Source organism: Pteropus medius, unplaced genomic scaffold (genome assembly GCF_902729225.1).
Source record: "Pteropus medius unplaced genomic scaffold, Ma_sr-lr_union100, whole genome shotgun sequence".
NCBI lineage: Eukaryota > Metazoa > Chordata > Mammalia > Chiroptera > Pteropodidae > Pteropus > Pteropus medius.
The window spans coordinates 22,254,898-22,275,717 of NW_024351729.1; the positions used below are offsets into that span (position 1 = coordinate 22,254,898).

The following is a 20,820-nucleotide window of genomic DNA, read 5'->3' on the forward strand; positions in this document are numbered from 1 at the left end:
GCCCGGCCTGACTCCGCCCCCGACAGGAGCGAAACAAGCGAGCGTGCGCGACTCCGGGTCTCCTGGGAAGAGTAGTTCTCCCCTGTCCGCTCCGCGGGCTTCTGGAAGATGTAGTTTCTGGTCTGTAGGCGGGACGAAAGGAGCGGGGGAGGCCCCTTATGCAAACTACAATTCCCGACAGGGAGCGCGGCAAAGGGGGGTGGGATCTGAACATGGCGGCGGTGGTAGCTGCTACGGCGCTGAAGGGCCGGGGGGCGAGAAATGCCCGCGTTCTCCGGGGTAAGGAGAGGGACCCCGGGGAGGGCAGAACTATAGGGGATCCCCTTTTTTTCACATCCCGCCCGGGGAGAGCAGGAGGTCAGGGCGTTCGATTCCTGCTCGCACCCTTTTGCAGGATCTTAAAGAATCTGGGGGCAAAGGATGGTCTCTAGAGGTCACCCAGTCCATCCCTCTTGCTTTTGGGTTACACAACACTTCTGGGGTTTTGCTGCGAGAGGGAGCCCCAAGTAAGCCTCTTAGACTCCCGTGTTCCAGGTGTTTCACACTCACCGCAGTGCAGAGGAAAGAGCCCTGAGCTTCTGGAGGCTTGGGTTCTAGCCCCGGATAATTAGCAGTTTGACCTTGGATGAAGCAGCTCCTTTCTTTGGGCTTCAGTTTCCTCTTCTATAAAACGAGGGGACGGAGCTTTAAGCCCCCTCTCAGTGCTAACATTCTGCAGTTTGAAAACATTTTCTCGGAATTGCCTCATACGTCTCATGTGAGTCCCACTGCAGTCCTTGTTATCCTGTCTTCTGAGGATTTGAAGAACAGCGAAGCTTGCTTTCCTGGCTCCAGGGTGATGAGCCCACAGTGACGTGGAAGTGGCTTCCAAAGGTGTCACCTCGATCGATGGTGATGTTCCCATTTCTGTTTGGATTCTCCTGGCACTTGTTACTCCACTGCAGTCACTTCCCTTCCTCAGATCTCAACCACTCCTCCCCATGCTTTACTCCTCATCCTTTTACTGACCTTCATGATCTTCATCCACAGGGATTCTCTCAGGAGCCACAGCTAACAAAGCTCAGAACAGGACCCGGGCACTGCAAAGCCACAGCTCCTCAGAGTGCAAGGAAGAGCCTGAGCCCCTGTCTCCTGAGCTGGAATACATTCCCAGAAAGAGAGGCAAGAACCCCATGAAAGCTGTGGAACTAGCCTGGTGAGTTTTAACTAACCCTTTGCCCACCAGTTGGGAGTGGCACCAGGGGAGGGTAGGAGCCAGAAACTTCTCTTAAGTTTCAGGTGGTGAGCTTAATCCAAGGGGACAGAATTGCTGGTTGCAAGGACTGGAATCTCAGAGGAATGGGACAGGGGAGGTGGGAAAGAATGTGGAATTGGAGAGACGGTGGGTTTTCTGTGGAGTAAGCTGAGCTAATTTGATTCAAATTTGGGTCTCAGGCCTCATCCTCTTTTGGGAGCTTGGGGTGAGCCCCAATTGAGGTCTCACCTAGAAGGTGTTCAGTATGTCATACATTATTTGGATCTGACTCTGACCTTAATACATACTATGGATCAGTATTAAAGGGAAAGGAGAGGAAAATTAAGCTTTGTTTTCAGCACCTTAGGTGTTCCAGGACTTTACAGTGTAATGTTTTAGTCTTTCTGATAAATATCACATCCCCATTTCACAGATGAGAGAACTAAGGCTCAGAGCTGGGGTTCTCACCAGGTCTTGTGACTCCATGCCCTTTCCCCCACAGCAAGGTGCCTCCCAAATAGCAGTTACTCAGATGAAGAAAGGGAATCTGAAGAGAAAAAGAAAAAAAGAAGGAGAGTCTAGGAGAAGATGTGGGACAGTTTAGGCAGAGGGAACCTTTGCCAAAATTTTGATAGGGAAAGAGGATGGGCCGTCTGGAGAATCATGCACAGGCTGTATAACAAGATTGCAGGGCTTACGGTGAGAGGTGTCAGGCTACAGGGGAAGGGATTGAAGAGATGCGCAGAGACCCAACCGTACCGGGCCTTTTGTGCCATGTCTAGGAGTTTGGACTTGGCTGGGAAGTGATGGAGAGATGTTACGGGGTTTTAAGCAGGGCAGCGGCAGGATCTGATTTTCACGGGACCCTCCAGCAGCCAGCGTGGAGGCTGAATAGACAGACACAAGAGGTATTGCAGTGTTCATGAGATCAATGAAGTTGGAATGAGATTTCCCCCAGCTCCTCTGGCTCAGGCGTGGCCCCTCCCCAAACCCCGTGCACATCTCCCCACCCCTAGGGCCATCGGCTTCCCCTGTGGTATCCTCCTCTTCATCCTCACCAAGCGGGAAGTGGACAAGGACCGTTTGAAGCAGATGAAGGCTCGGCAGAACATGCGGGCATCCAACACGGGCGAGTATGAGAGCCAGAGGTTCAGGGCCTCCTCCCAACATGCCCCATCTCCTGAAGCTGGGTCCAGTGTGCAGACCTGAGGAACACAGCAGCCCTCCCCTAGACTGTATTGACTGTGGTCTTCAGACTATGAAGTCCTTTGGGTTTGGCTGCAGTTCTGGTTCTTGCCTCTGAGGGCCACCAGAGGGCGCGTGAAGCCCAGGCTGCTGCCAGTCCCATCCCTCTCTTCCCCTCTCCTCCCCTCCTCTTCCTGAGAAACCAGCCAAAGGCAAATAAAGTTATCCAGTGTTTGAGTGGAAAGGAACCAGGACTGGGTTTTTGAGTCCCTTGGGAGGGGAGGGGCAGAGGGCGGGGTTGGTTACTCCTGTGTGCACCCTGTCACAGAAGCATTCAGTGTTCACAGCTTGAAACCACAGAGACTTAAGCAACAAGCCTAGGCTCAGGCACTGGGGACCAAGCCCTCAGAGCTGTTGGCCAGGAGGGTGGGGTCTCTCTCAGCTTTGAACAAATAATAGAAAGAATCAAAGAGGATATTGAGGGTGTGGAAGAAAATAAAGCACCATTCCTCATATCTGAGTCCAACTGACTCAACCTCTCTAGGCCTCAGTTTCCTTGTTTGTAAGAAGTTTTGGACTAGTGATTTCTAAAGCAAGGGTTCTAAACCTAAACCTGTGGTCCATCTCTCCCACCCCAACTGTGAAATTGTGTGTACACACACAACTGTGTGGGGAAGAGAGTTCGTAGCTCTCATGAGCTTTTTTAAAGGGTCCATGATGCAGAAAAGATCATGTGCTATTGCTCTGAGTGGTCCCTGCCAGACCCAGTAATACAGGGTGAGCTTTCACCAGCCTGTCACATCATCACCAGGAAGCACCAGGGCAAAAGTATTTGGTTATCTTAGAAAAGGTGGAAGATAGCAAGCCAGAATACAAAGGTAGGAAGTGGATGCCTCAGGTAGAGCCAGACCAGATATTCCCAGAGTTGACACCTTAAAGTGAAGAAAACCAGAGCCACACAGGCTTTTAACTTCTAAACATAAAACTTTATTACATTTCTAGTTAGGTCTTTTTTGTGATGTACTTAGGACCAAGGACTAATAGAGAAGTTCTAATTATATATGGGCTAATTCGGTTTCCACCCCACCCAATAGAGTGATGCTTTGTCCCTCTTCCCCATTCCAGCTTGAGGCACTTGGTGTCGGGAAGAAAGCAGTAGCTGGCTGGAGAAACAGGGTTTGAGTCTAAAGTCTCCAGCGAGAGTTAAGAACAAACTGAGGAGAAGTCCCCTTCCTCTCAGGTCCCTCCCCAGGTTAGCAGAAGGAAAGAACACAGAAGCTTCCATGGATGCCACAGTAGGCTTCCACATCTCTCATCCCAGGGGGCAACTCCAAGGCATTTTCCCCTGCCCCCAATCCAGTCTCTTCATCCTGGTTACTTCCTGGCCACACTTCCAATCCTACAAATCACCCCTCTCCTGACCTTTGCCCCTCACTTTCCGCCTTGAGCAGCCTGAGCACAGGAAGCAAGAGATCCCTCTGATTGGGGATCTCAAGCACCAGAGAGGCCCCAGGCAGCTTTGGAGAATGGGGACTACATGGCTACAAACGGGCCTGCTCTCCCTGCCACCACCACAGCCTTGAGGAAGCCCAGGGTAGATGCTGCTCTGTATTGGCCCCTGTGCTCAACTTTGCTCACTCTCCTCTTCCTCTTCCTCCCCCACCCCACCCCCACCCCCACCCCAGATAAACAGTATATACATGCCATCAAAAGAAGAGGGGTTAAAGGAGCGGGGACCCACAGGCACAGATCTCTTCTACCTTCCTGAGCTGGGAAGTGCCAAGGTTTGCCAAAAGAATGCAGAATAATGGCCTATGAGTCCAGGAGGCTGGGGACAAAGCTCTTTGGCTCTGTTGGGGGTCAAGGGAAGGAAACAGCTCTAGCTACCTAGCCCAGAAGCCTATGGCAGATGTGAGAGGGGAAACCTCATCACCTTGAAGTCACTTCTACCTCTCATATCCCCTTTTAGCTATTTTATAGGCTCTTTTCATCCCTCCCAGCTCCAACCCTAGCTGTTAAGAAGAATTTATTGCCACATGGTAGAGGGAGAAGGCACATCTTCATCCTAGTCCCTGCCAGGTCCACCAAGGGCAAGAGTTAGTCTCTAGTTCCTCAAGCCCCACCAGGAGGTACCCACACATCCACAGCCAGAGGCCGCTCACCCCAGGACAGAAAGGAAACTGGGCATATTACTTGAGGGGAAGGAAAAAGTCTGAGGCCCAGACCCCCATCACAGGGCCCAGCCCTCTGGAGAAGGGAGAGCCCAGGGTAGAGTGGAACTGGGGGCACTCCTTAATCACGACTCCCCACCAGCTGCAGCACAAAGGTGAAGATGTAGATGATGTCTGTGTAGATCTGCAGGGCACCAGTGATGTAGTCCTCCGGGCTGATGGTGTGCTTCCGGTTCCCCAGGACCAGCTGCGTGTCATAAGCCAGGAACTGCAGGGATACGGGAGGCACAAGTGAGGACCCAGGGGCACAGTGCCAGAGCTCATTTCTGGTCAGCAGATCTGTCCCCAGATCCTCCGTGCCATGCAGTGTGCTTAAGGGACACATTAATGAACGGCAGGACACGTCTCTACCCTCAAGCAGTTCACTGTCTCGAAGGAGAGAGAGACGCACTGTCTCTACAGTGTGGCCTGGTGAGTGAACAAGAGGAGGGAATGCCTAGAAAATCGGTGGGACCCCTTGACAGCAGGGAGAAGAAAGGGTACATGTAGCCACACTCCCTTCCTCCCACACAGCCTAAATTCGTGCTCTAGCCATTCAGTTCCTCGCCTCCATCCCCTCAACTCCCCTTCCCATTAGGGGCAGGGCCTTACTTACCAAGGTGAAACAAATGGCCCCCAGAGCAGCATAGACCATATGGAGCCAGTAAATCTGGGGAGAGGGAACAGGGATAGTGTTAGAAATCTTAGCAAAGTGTAGACCAAGGCAGGCCCTCAAGACCATCTTCCCCTGGGATTCTGCCATCAAGTGGGCAGATCCAGGAGGCTACCTACATGAAAGGACTACCTCTGCCTTCCAGAACCTGGAAGAAATTAAGAGAGGTAACATACTTGGCAGAGAAAACACAGTGCATCCTCCAATGGCCATATAAAAACCAATCTCCAGCGTGAGTTAAGGTACAGAGGTATCTACTTCTGGGAAAAAGAAGGTGGTTGAATTATAGCTCTGGGAGGGGCAGGCCTAGGCAGGCACCGGTCAAAGAGCCCTGTCACCTTTCCCTCAGTCATGGTCATCCTTCAGGACAGTGGTTCTTGCAGCCCAGCTTGGGAGGGACAGACTGAAGAAGAGGACTGGAAGGGAAGCCCCCCACTCGCTGTGATGAACATCAGAATCAGAGAGCACCCCCAGGGCAGCCCTGCTCAACAGCCTTCCAGGTGCCTGTCCGCAGAAGGGCAGGGCCAGCCCACGGTCAAGTGGGCAGACAGTCCTATTCTTGTACGCCCCCTCCAGCGCTGTTCTCCACTCCCTGCCATGAGGCTCTCCTCAGCCTAGAGGCCTCACGCTCGCTCCCAACTGGAATAAAAAAGGAGTTGGATACAGTGACCCCTGAAGTTCTTTCCACCCTGGCCCATCTTCTTGGTCCTCTGGGTTCCTCTCCCAGTCTGCCTCCTAGAACCTGGTCTCAGCTATCAGACAGATCCCACCCACTGCTTCCCACAGGAATTCCATGGTGCCGTCTGTCCAAGGCCTCAAGTGCTATGGCTCCCGGGGCCTTCTGTCACTGAAGAGGCTATAAACCCTAACCCAAAGGCTGGGGCTTCAGCACTGGCACCTTTGCTAGCCAGTTGAAACGTTCTGGAAGTCAGAGCCTGCCCAGAGGCCAGTGGGGCCTGCTACACTCATTATACAGAAAGTCTCTGAGCACTCCGTTCGCTGACCCCAGCTCTCCCAGGACACTCACATATTTGAAGGACAGCACAATGGCGGTGACAATCCCAGTCACCATCATCACAATTCCCAGGACACAAAAGAGGCCTGTGCACGAGGTGAAGTCCACCTGCCAGGAAGGAAGAAAGTGGCACCTGTCAGACAAGTGCCACAACTAGCAACCCAGCCAGACTGGCCCTGCCTCCCCCCACCAGGGAGGACCAGTGCTGCCTTCTGGGGGACATGGAAGTGACACTGACATTCTAAGGACAGACACAGGAAATAGTTTTGTAGGTGTAGCTATGAAAGGACAGGGATTAGGGTCTCTAAGAGAAATCTTGGGTCTAGGGGTCTGGTCTCTCCCAGGTCTGCCCTGGTGCCGGTCCTTAAGGGAGTGGAATGGCCACGGAAGGGACCCCCTGCCCTCACCTTGGTCTGGAAGCAGAAGACGGTGACTGAAATGGACACCACAGCAGTGATGATCATCGCAATGATGACAGCTTTGGTTTGATACATACTGAAGAGAAGGGGTTAAGAGAGGCCAGAGGCATAAGCCATATATGATTGACTTGAAAACCACCATTTCCAGAAGGACCCTGCCCAGAATCTCCCATGCAGATGACTGCCAGCCCAGAGATGCCCCACTCCCCTATAGCACACACTTCCCAAGAGTGTCATGGTTTGTCCCTGAGTGTACCTGGAAATGGTGCCAGTCATGAAGCCCAGAGCAAGAGTCTGAGGAGAGGAAAAAAACAAGTGTGAAACACTTAAGAGAGGCATGGCCACGGTGGAGTGTCAGAGCTGGGGGTAGAGGTGACTGAGGAAGAAAGAGGCAGCCACCGAGGAAACCAAGGCAGGAGTCAGGATAAAGTGAGAGAGGGAGCCAGACATCTTCCACAGTGGCATCCCTATCCCTTCCCTGGGACCAACCATCCCTCACACCATCTCCAAACACCCCCTCCACCCTTCCGGACTTACAAAGAGGGTCAGCAGGATGATGTTCCATGGGAAACGGCGTCTGAAGGGAAAGAAACCATGATTACGTGACTTGGGGCCAGCCAGGTATCAGAGGCTCCTTTAGCAGAAGGAAGTTCTTGACTTGTGTGCCTAGAGAATTAGGCCTTGACTTGAGAGAGGGGAGGCGAGTTTGGCCTATGGTACCTGCTCAGGTGGTCCTATGCAACACCAACAACATGGGGCAATAGGACAGACCTGGGCTGTGGAGCCACAAAGACCTGGATTTGTTTGCAGCTCTTACACTGACTATTTCTGTAACTGAAAAAGTTACTCAGCCCCTCTGAGCCTTGGGTTCTTCCTATTTGTTAAATGGTTAAAATGCTGCGTATCTTGCAGGGCTGCTACAAGAATAATAGCTGCATAGCTAAATAGGTTCCACACAGGCAAGGTACTTTGTACATACCTGAAAGTAGCTGCTATCATCATCATTACTGCTTTTAAGTCTTCACTCAGTTGCTATTAGGAATCCCCTTTCTTCCCAAATATTTGACCCAACTTCTACCCACTGCCATCCCTTCTCATTGTCTAAGTCTCTGGGGCTTACCTGGGTCCCTGGCAGCAGGCAAGAGTCAGGTAGGTAGCCAGGAAGACAGCACTGGGGAGAAAGAGACAGGAAGTAGTCCATAGGCCCTGTCTGCTCCTCAGCCCCTCCTGACCTGGCCTGGCAGCACTCACCAGGCCAGCAGGTGGGAGGCCCACAGAGCTGTTTGGAAGCCTGGGGGAAGGCTACCTAGTAGGACCAGATTACCCCAGCCAAGGGCACTGAGATCCTCTGTAACAAGGGGTCTGGCCAAGAAGGAGGGTGAAGTTGGCCATTAGCAGACAAGCTAACAACATGGGGACCATTTTGCTGTATGCATGTTGCCACCACTTCCCCACCCCCGCTCTTGGGAATTCTGTGCTGCTGTTACACCTCATTTGGTGGCACGCACCCATACTTCCCAACACAGGGGCAACTTGGAGGGCCCCTCTTAAAAAGTGTTTGATCCTTGCCCTGAGAAAAGCCAGTCAATTGTCACCCCTCCTCTCCCTGCCCCAAGCAGGGAGGAGCACAGACTCACTAGGATGCGTAGTAGACAGCCACATTTCTCCTCACGAACTCACTGACTGGCTTCCTGTGGAGCAGGAGAGGACAAGAGAGAAGTCACGGCCATCTCCTCTAATCACCCGCATCCAACTCTTCTTCCAGTCCATCTGAGTAAAGGGCCCACCCCATCTCCTGGCGGGTGCCCCAGAGCCCCGGGCCCAGCCCAGAACCCTAGAGCTGCTAAGAGAGGGGAAGAGAGGCTAGAGACTCACACAAAGGTGAAGATAGCGATGATGGCCACCGTGATGAGCAGCTGGATAGAGATGATGGTGTAAACCTGGAACACAGACGGGTCACCATCCCACACCCCTGGCCTCCCCCCAGGAAGCAGCCAGCCCCCTCAGACCAAGGAGCCCAAACGACTCTCCTCCTCCCCTGTCTATTAGTGGTAGGGAGAGGCTCCTTCATTTTGAAGGATCTACTCTGTTTTCACTCGAGAGCCCTCCCTAGCTGCAGCCAGGCAGAGGCCACCCCAGAGGCGTGACCCTGGCTCAGGTACTGAGCTGACTCCCCACCTCCTGCTCTCCTTGACATGCCCCCTTCCTGACATCCAGCCTGTTGACTGCTTGCTTCTCTGCCTCACTGCACAACCATGTGTGGCCTCCGCATTTGCAGCAATTCAGGCCGACATCTGCCAGGTATCTTATCTACTCTGAGCAGGTGCTATGCATCCATGAGCCAGGGAGGGAGGGAGGCTATGAATGTGAGCCTTTCTGGCTTCAAGTTGCTTATAGTCAAACAAGAGAAAGAAGTCTAGGAAGGGCAGAACACGGCGGAGCCTGCCGAGATTCTCCCAGATTGAATCTGCCCTCACCCCAAAACCAGGTCATGGAGAGGAACAAAACAGTGGGGAACTGCGGTCAGAAGAATGCATGGCTAGAGAGAACCTGGAAGGCAGCAGCATATTCCCATGGAAATGAGTACCCCGGGGCTAATAGTGCCTCCCAACCCCCTCATTCCACAGCCCAAGGGGCCCAGGTACACCTGCCTCCCAGCCTAGATCTCACCTTTCGGATGAAGGTGTGTCGGACTTTCCTGTCATCCCAATCTCCAGGCCCGAAGTTGTCACTCACTGCTCTCTCCTCCCCATCATAGCCTGGGCCTGGGGACAGATCACATATGACCAACTGAGGATTTGGAACATGTGGCCTCAATCCCAAAGCATCCATGATATTGTCTCAGAGTCTGAGATATCTTCAGCCAAAAGAGAAGTGTTATAACTTGAACTCCCTGCCTAAGCCAGGTCCGCAGTGACCCAGAGCAGGCCTGGGCACCATATGGAGCCATGTGCCCCTGTCACAAAGGGGCTTATGTTAGAGCCATTCCATCAGCATGCATTCATTGAGGGTGCCCAGCCCACACCTGGGTTCTATGGCGTATGAACAAAGAGGTCTTGATCTAATGAGGAAGCAAGAGGTCCTGATCTAACGAGGAAGCCAGGCAAGTAGTATATGGCTTGGGAGCATCAGCCAGAGGAGCTGGGAGTCAGAGCAAGGGAAAAGGAAGATTAAAACACGGCATGTGTGTGGAGGGCAGAGAAGAGTATGAAGACTGTGATCTACGTCAGGCCAATATTCAGACTCAGAGAAAACAGGTGTGTCAGGGGTGCATGTTCACAGGGCAAGGCAGGACTGGAAACGTGACTGATGCACTAATGTTCGCACCAGAACAGACAAGCACGGCCAGATAGGCACTGGCTGTGCTCCAGGGCTCCAGAGGTGCTACAGGGCCTCAAATGTTCCCTGCATGCCTCCTGGGAACTGCTTTGAAAGTCCACATGTGAGCTGTTCGGGAAAAGTCTCACTGCCTTCTAATCTCATCTCATTTCTGACTAGAGCATCTGACTTGCCATGGCATGTACCAAACATCCAGATGACTTCTGGATGTTTGCAAAAATAAGATGTTACCTTAAAGGATGACTTGTCAGCACCGAGTTTAAAAAAAAAAATGTGCTTTATGTTGCAAAGGAAAAGCGTAATCTGGGCGAGGCAGGAATGGCCTCTTAAGGTAACCGCTCTGAAGTAATTAATTACTTCACCCAGCCACTTTCTCATGTGGTGTGTAAGTTCTGGTGTGTGTCTTATGGACTCAGTCTCCCTGCTGAATAAAGGGGCTAGCAGGTGGTCCGGGGGGCTAGGTGCTGAGGGAAAAAGGCAGTCGCAGGTAGTTGGGGAGAGGTAGGTGTGAGGGGAAAAGTAGGGAGTTAATGAAAATGGAAAATGAAGAGATGAAAAAAAAAACGAACAAAACAAGAAGTTAAAAAGAAAGGAGATGGCCTCATGTGTTGCATGTGTTCTTCCACCCACCCCCTGAGCCACCCTTCAGGGACTCACCGTAGTTCATGGGCATTGGGTGGATGGGGGGCATAGGTTGTGGGTATCCAGCAGGGTGACCGTAGCCAGGCTGTGGGTAGGCAGGGTAGGCAGGGTACCCGCCAGGCAGGACAGACGGCTGCCCATAGCCCCCCTGAGGCGGAGAGCCAGGGTACAGGGGGTTGCGGTCCTCATACGGAGGTGGGGCGCTGGGGTTGGACATGGTCACTCAAGGGCTGAGGGGAGACCCCAGCTGCTGGGACCTGAAATGGAAGACAAGAAAAGCAGTCGTGAGTGCCCAGGCCCAGCTTAGCCCCAGTCTAAGCTGTCTCCGTGGAAGGAAACTCTCATATTTTCTCTCAATCGTGGCATGTCATTCTCTGCCCACAGGCCATCCTCCCCATCCCCACAGCACTCTCTGCCCCACCAGATCAGCCCCTGCCTCTTGCCCTCCACCAGCTTTCTGTCCAAAGCCTCTTTATTGTGGCATGCTCAAGCCATAGGAAAGGGGTGGTGGGGGAGGGGGATGATTGGGTGTGGCTTCCAGAGGGCCTACTGGGCACTGGTATTGAAAGATGGCAGGGCTGCAACTTCTGTGCTCACAACAGCCCAGTGACCAGGAAGGGCCTGAGGGCCTGTTACAAGCCTCAGAGCCACAGGGCCAGGGGCTGGGAGTTAGCCCAGCCCCACAGCAGCTGCTGGTGAGTGGCCTGAACTTGAACTGGGAGGGAGGCAAGGCCCAAGAGGGAAGTGGTGGGGAGAGGCTGAGGGACAAATAAGCTAGCCCAGGCTGTGTGAGGCCTTAGAGGGGAGTAAATATACCATGCTATCATAGCTGAGCCTGGGGACGCCCGAGAGGGAGTGGCATGGGGCTATCACCAGAGCCAAGAGGTGCCAAAAGGGCAGCCTCAGAGACAGGACTTTCAGTTCTTCAAATAACAGCCTAGACGTGTAGGATGGGTGGCAGTTCATCTCTGCCACTGTTCCACAGTCTGCCAGGGAGGGATAGTGTTTAGGCCCACATTCCCATGCCACATTTTGAATTCCAGGTCTTCCCACTGCATCCCTGGGGCTCACTTCCCTCAGTGAGGCTAGTTGTAGCTATTTATGAGCTAGATTACTCTGACTACTGCAGCCTTTGGTAGTTTATCTGCCCAGTCAAGTACTCTGTAGTAGGAAGGAGCCTTGAGCCAGGGGAAGAGAGGAACCCCACAATGAAGGAAGGACCTCCAGTCAGCAGCCCTCAAACGCAAAGTTCAGATGGCACCGCCCAGGACAGTGTGCACTCGGCCCAGAAGTGCTAACGACACCTCAGAATCAAGGCCTCAGGTCCTAGGCATGTCCTCTGTTATGCTGTGTGTGTGTGTGTTTAATGCTGTGTTCTTTATGCCTCTTCAGCCCAATAAATGTCTTTCGGGCCTAGTGTTTCCCTCAGAGGTGGCAGAGATAGGGGCCTGGGAAGAGGTAAGAAGCAGGTCCTTCGAAGGCCTCTATTAGGGACAAGCCCTGACAGAATCTGGGCCCCTTGACAAGGCCACCTCCCCTTAGAGCATCTCCCAAGGGGCAGACCTTTAGGATCCGAGAGATCCTGGATCCAGATCCAGGTCAGCAGGCAGCCTCAGAGCCTCTGCTGGAAAGAAGGATGAACCGGCTTCTCTTTTTAGGGCATGCTGCACAGTTCAGGGATCAGGTAAAGGACTGGCTTATCTCTTCTCTCTTATACTGGGATAATTCAGACAGGGCTGAAGGTGGCAGGGAGGATGGGGGAGGAGGGATTGAATAACAGGCCAGATCTCTAAATGGGTTATTTTGAGGAAAACTGTCCTTCATCTTTCCAGAGTAAATGGACCAGAACAGCAAGAATGTGTCAAGTCAGAAATAAAGACATCTGAGACAGTGAGGGTATGACACAGCAAACAAGGGTCTCAGAGGCAGACTCTCAGAGGTCCTGCACAGTGGAGCAGTGGCCTGAGAAAGTGGGGAGCAAAGAGAACAGGGGAAGACTAAAAACTGAGTGTTGTGACTTTAAGAAACAGAGATACTGTTTTTTAAAATGTTTTGGGTTTATGTAAAGGTAGGAAAATATTCATAAGTAGTTATAATATGTGAATCTCCTTAATAGACATTTTAAAAAGGAAAAACTGGGGTTTCCTCCCCTAAGGCAAGAGGCTCCTTCTTCCTATACCCCTCTACCCACCCCTTCCAAAACACCCCCTTTTAACTCCACCAAAAGAAAGGTAGCCTTTTTTCAGGAAGAGGGACAAGCAAGTCACCTTTGGAGTCGCTATCTGTCATTATCATCATCTCGGCACCCCAGACCCATCTGATGGCGATCATCCAGATGGCAAATCCACAGGCTGGACACAGCCCAAGAAAGGCCCTGTGATCAGAAGCTCCAGCGGAGCCACCAGTGTCACCAGGACCCGGCCCTACTGCCTCCTCAGGGAGAGCCTCTGTGAAATGATCTGAGTGGACCAGATGACTTCTGAGCTCATCCCAGCCCTAACAGACTGGGATCCTGGGACTTACCTGAGGATCCCAGCTACATGGGGCCTGCCCTTTGCCTAGCCAGCCTGCTTTGCCCCTCCCTCCTTCCTGGAAGCCAAGCCAGAAAAACAAGTCCTTCCCCAGACCAAAGGGTGAATCAGGGAGAGCAAGGCCAGCCCTAGATGGGCAGCAGGCTGCTGGCTGCTGACTCAGAGTACTCCCTCTGCACTCCCCCACCCCTCCCTTTGACTCTTCTGGCTTCAGAGGAATTCACCAGGAGACCTGCCTGCTGGGAACATAGCAGGTCACAGTCCTGTTCTCTGGGGCCTCAGCCACCAGCTCATGCCCACCAAAGACCCGCACTGACCACTTCACCTCACTATGCCTCAGTTTCTCCACCTGGAAAATGGGTTTAACACTATTACTATAGTGCCCTCTACAGAGTTGTAAAAATTAAATGAGAAAATATACACAGAGCACTCAGAATGGTGCCTGCCCCCTAATAAACAGTAAATGTTGACTATTTTTAGTTATTATTTCATTAAATCCTCACAAGAGCCCAACGGGATATATATTGTTGTTATCCCTATTTACAAGTGAAGAGATAGAGGTAGAGAAGCATTAAGTCACTTGCCCAAGTTACTTAGCTAGGGTGTGAGGAAGTCAGACAAGACTTGAACTCCAAGACCGACTCTGGAGCCCATGCTCTTAAAGCCCATGCTCAGATCCCTTGTTTGGACAGCCTGTGTATCCTACTTCTCATCTCTTCTCGTGCATTCCCATCTAAGACCCTCTGATGGCAACGGGAGGCTTACACTGCAAGTGGATGCCAAACCATTCAGCCCCCTCGAAATCCCCCCGGTTCCCAAACCCAAGCCAACCCTCCCTCGCTCCACCAACCACACGGCCACAGTGCAGGCAGGCAGAGCGACCTGTTCTTGGTCACAAAGCTGGGCCTGGGGCTGGGACTACATCCCAGATCTCTGGTGTAGGGCTGGCACAAGAGAGAGAGAGAGTGTCCAGGCCAGTCAGGGGAGTGGCTGAGCTCAGCCACATTCACCTCTGAGCAATGCCAGACGGGCAGGAGCCTCAGGCCCAGGACTGCCAGCACTGGCAGCTACTGAGCCTGCTTCCTGGCTGCTGCCCGACCTACATGACAGCCATGGCCACCTCCTCATCATCGAGGCCTCAGCTAGGGGTGAGGTTTGCAGCTGGCATTGCCTAGGTAGCAGGGAAAGGCGGAAGTGGTCAGTGTTTACTTTCATAGCTATGACTAAAGGTGTGAGCTGGAGAAGAATGTAGAGTTGAAAGGGAAGGCGGGGAAACAGCAAGGAAAAGGTCCAGGGCAGGGTGAGGAATCATGCCCAAGACTAGAAACCGGGGATCAAGGCATCTCGGTTCAGCCGGTAGCTACTAGAGGGGCTCGCAGTCTCCAGGGGCTAAAAAGGACCTTTAAGGTTCCCCACTGGAAGCTGGAATTTTCCTAAAACACAGTGGGCATTCAGCTGCTGGATACAATCCAGTGACAGGGAGCAGACTGTTCCACTTTCAGGCAGCTTGAATCACTAGCACATTCTTCCTCACAATGCCTGTTCTAAAGACACTCAGACTCTGCCCATCCTTGCCACATTACAGATCTAAGTTTGCTCTCCTCTCTCATGGCCTCATGCCCTCATCAGGAAGGAGACAGAACCTCTCCTTTCTCCTGCAGGACCCACAGACCCAGCCATCATAACAGCAGAAGCAGGTGGGCTCAAACACAGGACTTGTTGGCTGTCAAAGTTTTCAGATGCAGCCTTGGGGAAGCATCTCCTTCACCTGGAAGTGTGGCCACCATGCTTCCAGCCAGCTGAGGCCCCGGCTCAGGCTCCCCTGGGGGCATCTGAAGGGTTAAGGCTCCGGAATCTGCAGAGAAGTTTGAGCTACTGGGGTTAGAGCAAGAGGGTGTGTGTGTGTGTGTGTGTGTTGGAGGGAGGGGCGGAAAGGAGCAGCTGACTGGTCCAGGCAGCATGCCCTCCTCCCTGCCAGGAACAGATGCCCAGAGCCAGAATGGAAAGAATAGCTCAGAGCAAGCATCTCAGGAAACCCCACCCAGCAGGCACAAGAGCACAGCCCCTGGCCCACTGTGACCAGGTCTCTTATGACAGTCTCCTTCCCTCCCTCTTCCTTTACTTACTTTAACTCCCCCAGCTCTCCCTTCCCCCCCAAAAAAGACTTCACCCTCCTACCCTAGCACATAGCTATCAGGGCATAGGAGTAAAATGATACACCCAGGAGTGTCTGGGCAAGTCACCAGGCCTGATGCACAGGGACCAAGGTGCCCGGAATCAACCCACTCTCTGTCTACCTGTCCCCTGGGATTAATAGGATGATGCTGAGTGGATCTAAAAACTGAAACGTCAGAGCTGGGATGGACTTTAGAAATCATCTGGTCATTTGACAGACAAGGAAACCCCAGAGCCAAGAAAGTTCCTGCCCCAGCCCACGACAGCCTTCCGGGTCATGGGTTTGGAACTTCATTCCCAGCCGTGCCCACTGTCTGAGACACGGAAGCAAGCACACACACAGCTGAGACGGAGCCAGAACAAGCCACTCATTCCCCCAGCTGTCTGTGTCCTCCGGCTCAGAAATAGATAAGACTGCCAACCTATGACTTCCCTCCCAGCCCATGGTCTCTAGCCAGGGTGGCCTCTCTCCAATCACACTGAGAGGGGTGGCTCCAGTCTCCAAGGAAGGGGAAGCCACCTTGGATAGAGGAGAGGACCCAGGCACCCACAGTTCCCCCATCGCTCTTCTCTGAGGGCAGAATTGAACCATCCCTGCGGTAATCTCAGAGACCCCAGGCGAGTGAGTGGTCAGAATGGCCTGGGAGCACAGATAAGGAAAGCGAAAGCTATTAAGCAGGCAGGGAAGGAAGAGAACCACTTATCCTGTACTTGCTACCAGGAACTCAGGCACATAGGATCCTCACATCAAGGGCACTATGAGATGCATATTCTTATCCCCACTCTACAGGTGACAAAACCAAAGTTCAGAGAAAGATAGGTCTAAGGTCCCAATCAGATCTGATGTCTGATTTTAAAATCCACACCCTTTGCTATTATACCTGCCTCGAGCAGAAGCCCCTGAGACACCCCCACCAGTCATCTGTGTGACTAAGCAACACCCTGGGCAGACTGAGGTAAAAAGATATTTGCTGTTGATACAGGTCCCTGTCCCTGTCCCTGTCCCTTTGTATAAAGTTGAGCCAGGCCAGGGCCCTGGGTTAGTAGGCAGGGAGCTGAGTTCTTGTCCTGGCCCTGGTCCTGACTCTACTGTGTGAGCCAGGGTAGGCCGCTTCACATTTCTGGACTCAGTTTTCTCATCCGTAGACAAGTATATAGAACCAAAAGATCAAGGTCCATGCCAAATCTAAGTCTCTGATTCTGAATGAAGAGCTTTATAGACTGGAACAGGAGGCTTCAGGGGTGAATGACCTACTTCCTAAAGAACCTATCCTAAGGTCGCTACTACGTTAACTGGTCTGGAGGACCGTCTACAGAGGCAGAGGCATGTGGCATGTTCTGGGTATGGGAGTGGCCATAACTCCCTTTCCTCCCAAACTGCCCCCATAATGCCCTCTGGACCCTATTGCCAGCATCTTCTAGGGGCTCACTCACTCAAGAGCCTGCAGAGAAACAGGGTAGCACTAGAAAAGAAAGAGAACAAGACAGAAAGCCAAGAGCCCTGGGTTCAAGTTCTAACTCTACCACTAACTAGTGTGAGAATCCAGACAAATGACTTCCCTTGGCCTCCTTTTCCCCTAAATCAGCCCACATGGGGAAGAGGAGGAGGGGCTGGTTACCCGGAACCAGAGAGTGGAGAGCTAGAATCATCAAGCCAGACATTTCCCAGACTGCTCGAAAGAACAGTGCCCCAGAGATGGGAATAGATGAGCTGTGAAAACAGATCAGTCTGAAAATTAATCCATATCCCATTTTTTTTTTGGAAATTCACAAGGCACAATGGCATATTAGGCCTCTGGGAAGTCCTGCAGTGAGCCAACCTGTTCAACTTTGTTTAACCCAGTGTTCCTTCAAACTTCCTTATGCCTGAAACATTTTTATCAAAGCACACCAGGCCTCCTTTTTTTAGAGATAGACCCAACGCTGAAGATGATTCATGTCCTAACTCATGTCTTTTTTTAAACTGAGGTATAGTTGTCATATAACATTACATTAGTTTCAGGTGTACAATATAATGATTCAATATTTGTACACAATGCAAAATGATCAACAATAAGTCTTGTTACCATCCATCATCATGCGAAGTTGCAATTTTTTTCTCATGACAAAAACTTTTGTTTACTCTCTTAGCAACTTTCAAATATGCGCTGCAATATTAACTATCTAACTCCTCATATCTTAAAACTCCTATCCTTACACTCAGCCCCTCAGAGTAGTCAGTCACATTAAGTAGCAGGCATGCCCCCTCACTGTCAGAGTCAGTTCAATGCTAGGATCCTCTCCAAGGGTCCTTCCTTTCATCTCCCCACCCCTCACAACTGCTATTATAATCTCCACAGTGGAATTTACTGCCGAGGACTGGGTGACATCTCCAACTAGCATAGAACCAGGAGGCTGGTATCCCCTGACATCACTTTTATGTAAGAGGAAAGAAGACAAATCATTACACCCAAGAATAAGGACTCATTCTTATCTTCTTCCTTGACCAATGTTTTGAGTACCCTCTAGGTACTCAGCACTATGGCCTGTGGTCTTCTGGATATCATTTCTACTTCAAAACAAGACCTAGGTTTTGGTCTAGAACTCCAGAATCTTAGGGTTGGAAGATTCTGTGAAGGCCAGCCCCTCCACAGCGTTCCCAACAGAATACTCCAGAAAGCCCGCATCAGGGTTAACCATATTGTGAGCAGAGGGCTTCCCAGAGAGCTGTCTGAGCTTCCACTTTCTGGCCCTTCCAGTACAGCCCTCTAAAGACACACGAATGTGGGCCCCTTCTCTGTGGCTTTTGCTTTTTGAAGGGCCCAGGATGAGAAGTTTGAGGGACAGAAGAGCTCTGAGATGGACAGCTTCCAGCTACGGCCCCCATTCCTATGGGAGGAGACTAAGCTGTGGTGGCTATTACCTCAGCTCATGACATGAGGTTTTCCCCACACTTAAGGTGTAACCCATCATTACCTCTCTGACGTGCCCATTTTTACAAGTGAGGCCCTGAGATCAAGGCACAAGAAGACAGAGGAAGTCAGGGCCCTTGACACTGTGTGGTCCCACCACTTTTTTCTGTTACAAACTTGGTCTCTGGGTGCTCATGACTGGAGAGACAGGGAGAGCAGGCAGGTGAGAAAGAAGTAATGGCTGCCCCTTTGTCCCAGACAAAGCAGCCCCAAGGAAGCACCTGGCTCCCCCTGCCACCACTGGCCAGGCCAAAGGCGCCAGCTTTGAAACCAAAGCTCACCAGTGAGATGAATATTTCAGAGCCCCAGAGAACTGGACACCTGAGGGACCTTCCATGACATGTGGCTCTGACCCTGGTTCCCACTTAATCTCATGTCCAGGTTCCTCAGGTAGAACCCCACCCTCCCGAGGCCACGGTGGGCTGCATGGGGATGGGGACCCCCCAGAGGACAAGAATTGATGCAGAACCCACAAAATCAGGGCCAAGCCTCCCAGCATTCTTTCTCTACTTGCCCTCCCACTGTCTCCTAGCTCCTTTTCCAGTCTCTACTTGTTTACCCCTTTCCCATTTCCCATCCTCCTGATCCAAAGAGGCCCCGAGGAGTACAGTCTTCCCCTGCAGCTTTCGGAACCCAGCCTGGGGACAGTGGCAGGAAACAGGCACACTGAGGTAAAACCATGGTGACAGAGGTGGCCACTTCCACACGCCAAGAATGGGGCTGCTCTTTCCACCCTGCCCCCACGCTAGGACTCCCTCGTCTCCCACTCACTCAAATATTCCTTCACTTGTCTACACCAGGGCTGGCACCAGGGCCCGCAGGGGCGACCTGAGGCAGGGGCCGGCCCTGCGCTGCCTCCCTTCCCCCTCTCACCAGCTGAGGGCCATTCCACGCACAGCTGGCCACTCTGAGACTGGCACTGTGGACACGCCCTGTGACAGCCACGCTCCAGAAAGAGGGGCACATGACACCCTCAGACCCCGACCCGTTCACCGGGTGCCCACAACCAGCCGGCTCGGCTCCAAGGATAAACAGGCGACACTTGCCAGCCCCGGGGGCACAGGGAAATCGAAACTCCAACCGAAAAGAGGACGAATCCCCACTCCGGCACCGGCTCCTCCGGCAGGAGCGGGCTCGGCCCGCTGCGCACTCCGAGAAAGTTTGGGGCCCCGGCCCAGCGCCCCCAACTCCCCCGACTCAGCCCTGGCTCAGTCCCACCCGCCCGCAGTACCCAGCTCCCCCCAGCCCCAGCCCCCTGGCTTGCCTGGCCGCTCCGGACGGTGCTTTCCGGCCTCCAGGCGTCGCGAGTCCGGAAACGCCCGTGCTGGCCTAGGTTAGGCTGGGGCTCCGCACCCCGCCCCGACGCGCCGTCCTTGTGGGGCGGGGCCTCAGGGCACCGCCAGGGGGCGCTGGGTCCCGCCCCGGGTTTCGCCCCGGGTCCCGCCCGCGTCAGCCTTGGGGTCCCAGCGAATTATTAGAATTTGGGGATTTAAAGGCAATACATGGTCAATGATGGAAACTTAGAAAACACCAAAATACAGGACGAAAAGCACTTCTTTCTATCCCCTCCCAACTCCCAGCGGGAAGCACTTGCTTTTGGTGCTTCTTTCACCTTTATGTATGTAACTCATTTTTCTAGAGTGGGGTTATATTGTTTAAGTTTTGTTTATTGCTTTCCTTTTACGCAACATTTTATCACGAACATTTTCTTGTCACTAAATATTATTCAAAAGCTCCATTTTAATGCCTCAAAGTATTCTATCATATAGCCGAGCTGACTTATTAAATCAATTTCCTACTGGACGTTATTCAAATTGTTTCCCATTTTTTAATTATTAGACATAAGTCCGTTATGAACATCCTTGAAAACTCTATGCTTTTAAGCCAAATGCACTTTTTATGTTTAAAATGTCAAACATCCAAACGTAGAGGTGGAACTTAGAATCGCTGTCCTTGGGGGCTAAGACGTTTCTGCTTGAGGTAGCTGCAACCAGGAAAGCAGCTGTTAAGAGTCAAAAGTCCTAAACTGAGATGTAGATTAATATTATCAGTGTACAACCTGGGCTGGGGGCTTCACACCTATCATCTCCATCCTCACAGCCACAAATGGAAGAAGGCGCTAACAGTTTTATCTTAAGAAGTGAGGAAATCGGTTCTGGGAAGTTTTGAAACATTGCCCAGTCTGTATAGTTCCAAAGTCCATGTTTTTTCCATTACACCAAGGCTGTTTTTTCCATTACAGCAAGCTGTTCACCCACTGCTAGTAGATGAACAGCTTTATTTAAAGTGCTTATCTCGTGCTACTAGCTACAGGTCCACACTACCAATAAATGTCTTTCACAGCCTGTTGATGCTTTTCCTTATTTATTTATTTATTTTTTATTAAGTTTTTTTTGGGTAACATTAGTTAATACAATTATATAATTTTCAGGTGTACATTGTTATT

The 20,820-nt window shown here is 52.0% G+C and overlaps 2 protein-coding genes across 2 annotated transcripts; one reads left to right on the top strand and one right to left on the bottom strand.

Annotated features, from left to right (window-relative positions):
- Positions 1-74: 74 nt before the first annotated feature.
- LOC120587649 (uncharacterized) lies at positions 75-2,667 on the top strand. The gene is made up of 3 exons (XM_039844747.1): positions 75-279; positions 1,030-1,195; positions 2,251-2,667. The coding sequence occupies exons 1-3, from the start codon at positions 159-161 to the stop codon at positions 2,441-2,443; spliced, it is 480 nt and encodes a 159-aa protein (XP_039700681.1). The 5' UTR covers positions 75-158; the 3' UTR covers positions 2,444-2,667.
- Positions 2,668-4,247: 1,580 nt separating this feature from the next.
- On the bottom strand, positions 4,248-19,791 carry TMBIM1 (transmembrane BAX inhibitor motif containing 1). Its single transcript, XM_039844744.1, has 12 exons — positions 19,639-19,791; positions 10,733-10,974; positions 9,407-9,501; positions 8,612-8,676; positions 8,374-8,427; positions 7,857-7,907; positions 7,274-7,313; positions 6,993-7,030; positions 6,725-6,812; positions 6,330-6,425; positions 5,246-5,299; positions 4,248-4,858 (listed from the first exon to the last, which is right to left on the bottom strand). Exons 2-12 carry the CDS (start codon positions 10,932-10,934, stop codon positions 4,712-4,714), a joined length of 930 nt encoding a protein of 309 aa, XP_039700678.1. The 5' UTR covers positions 10,935-10,974; positions 19,639-19,791; the 3' UTR covers positions 4,248-4,711.
- Between the last annotated feature and the right edge of the window lie 1,029 nt (positions 19,792-20,820).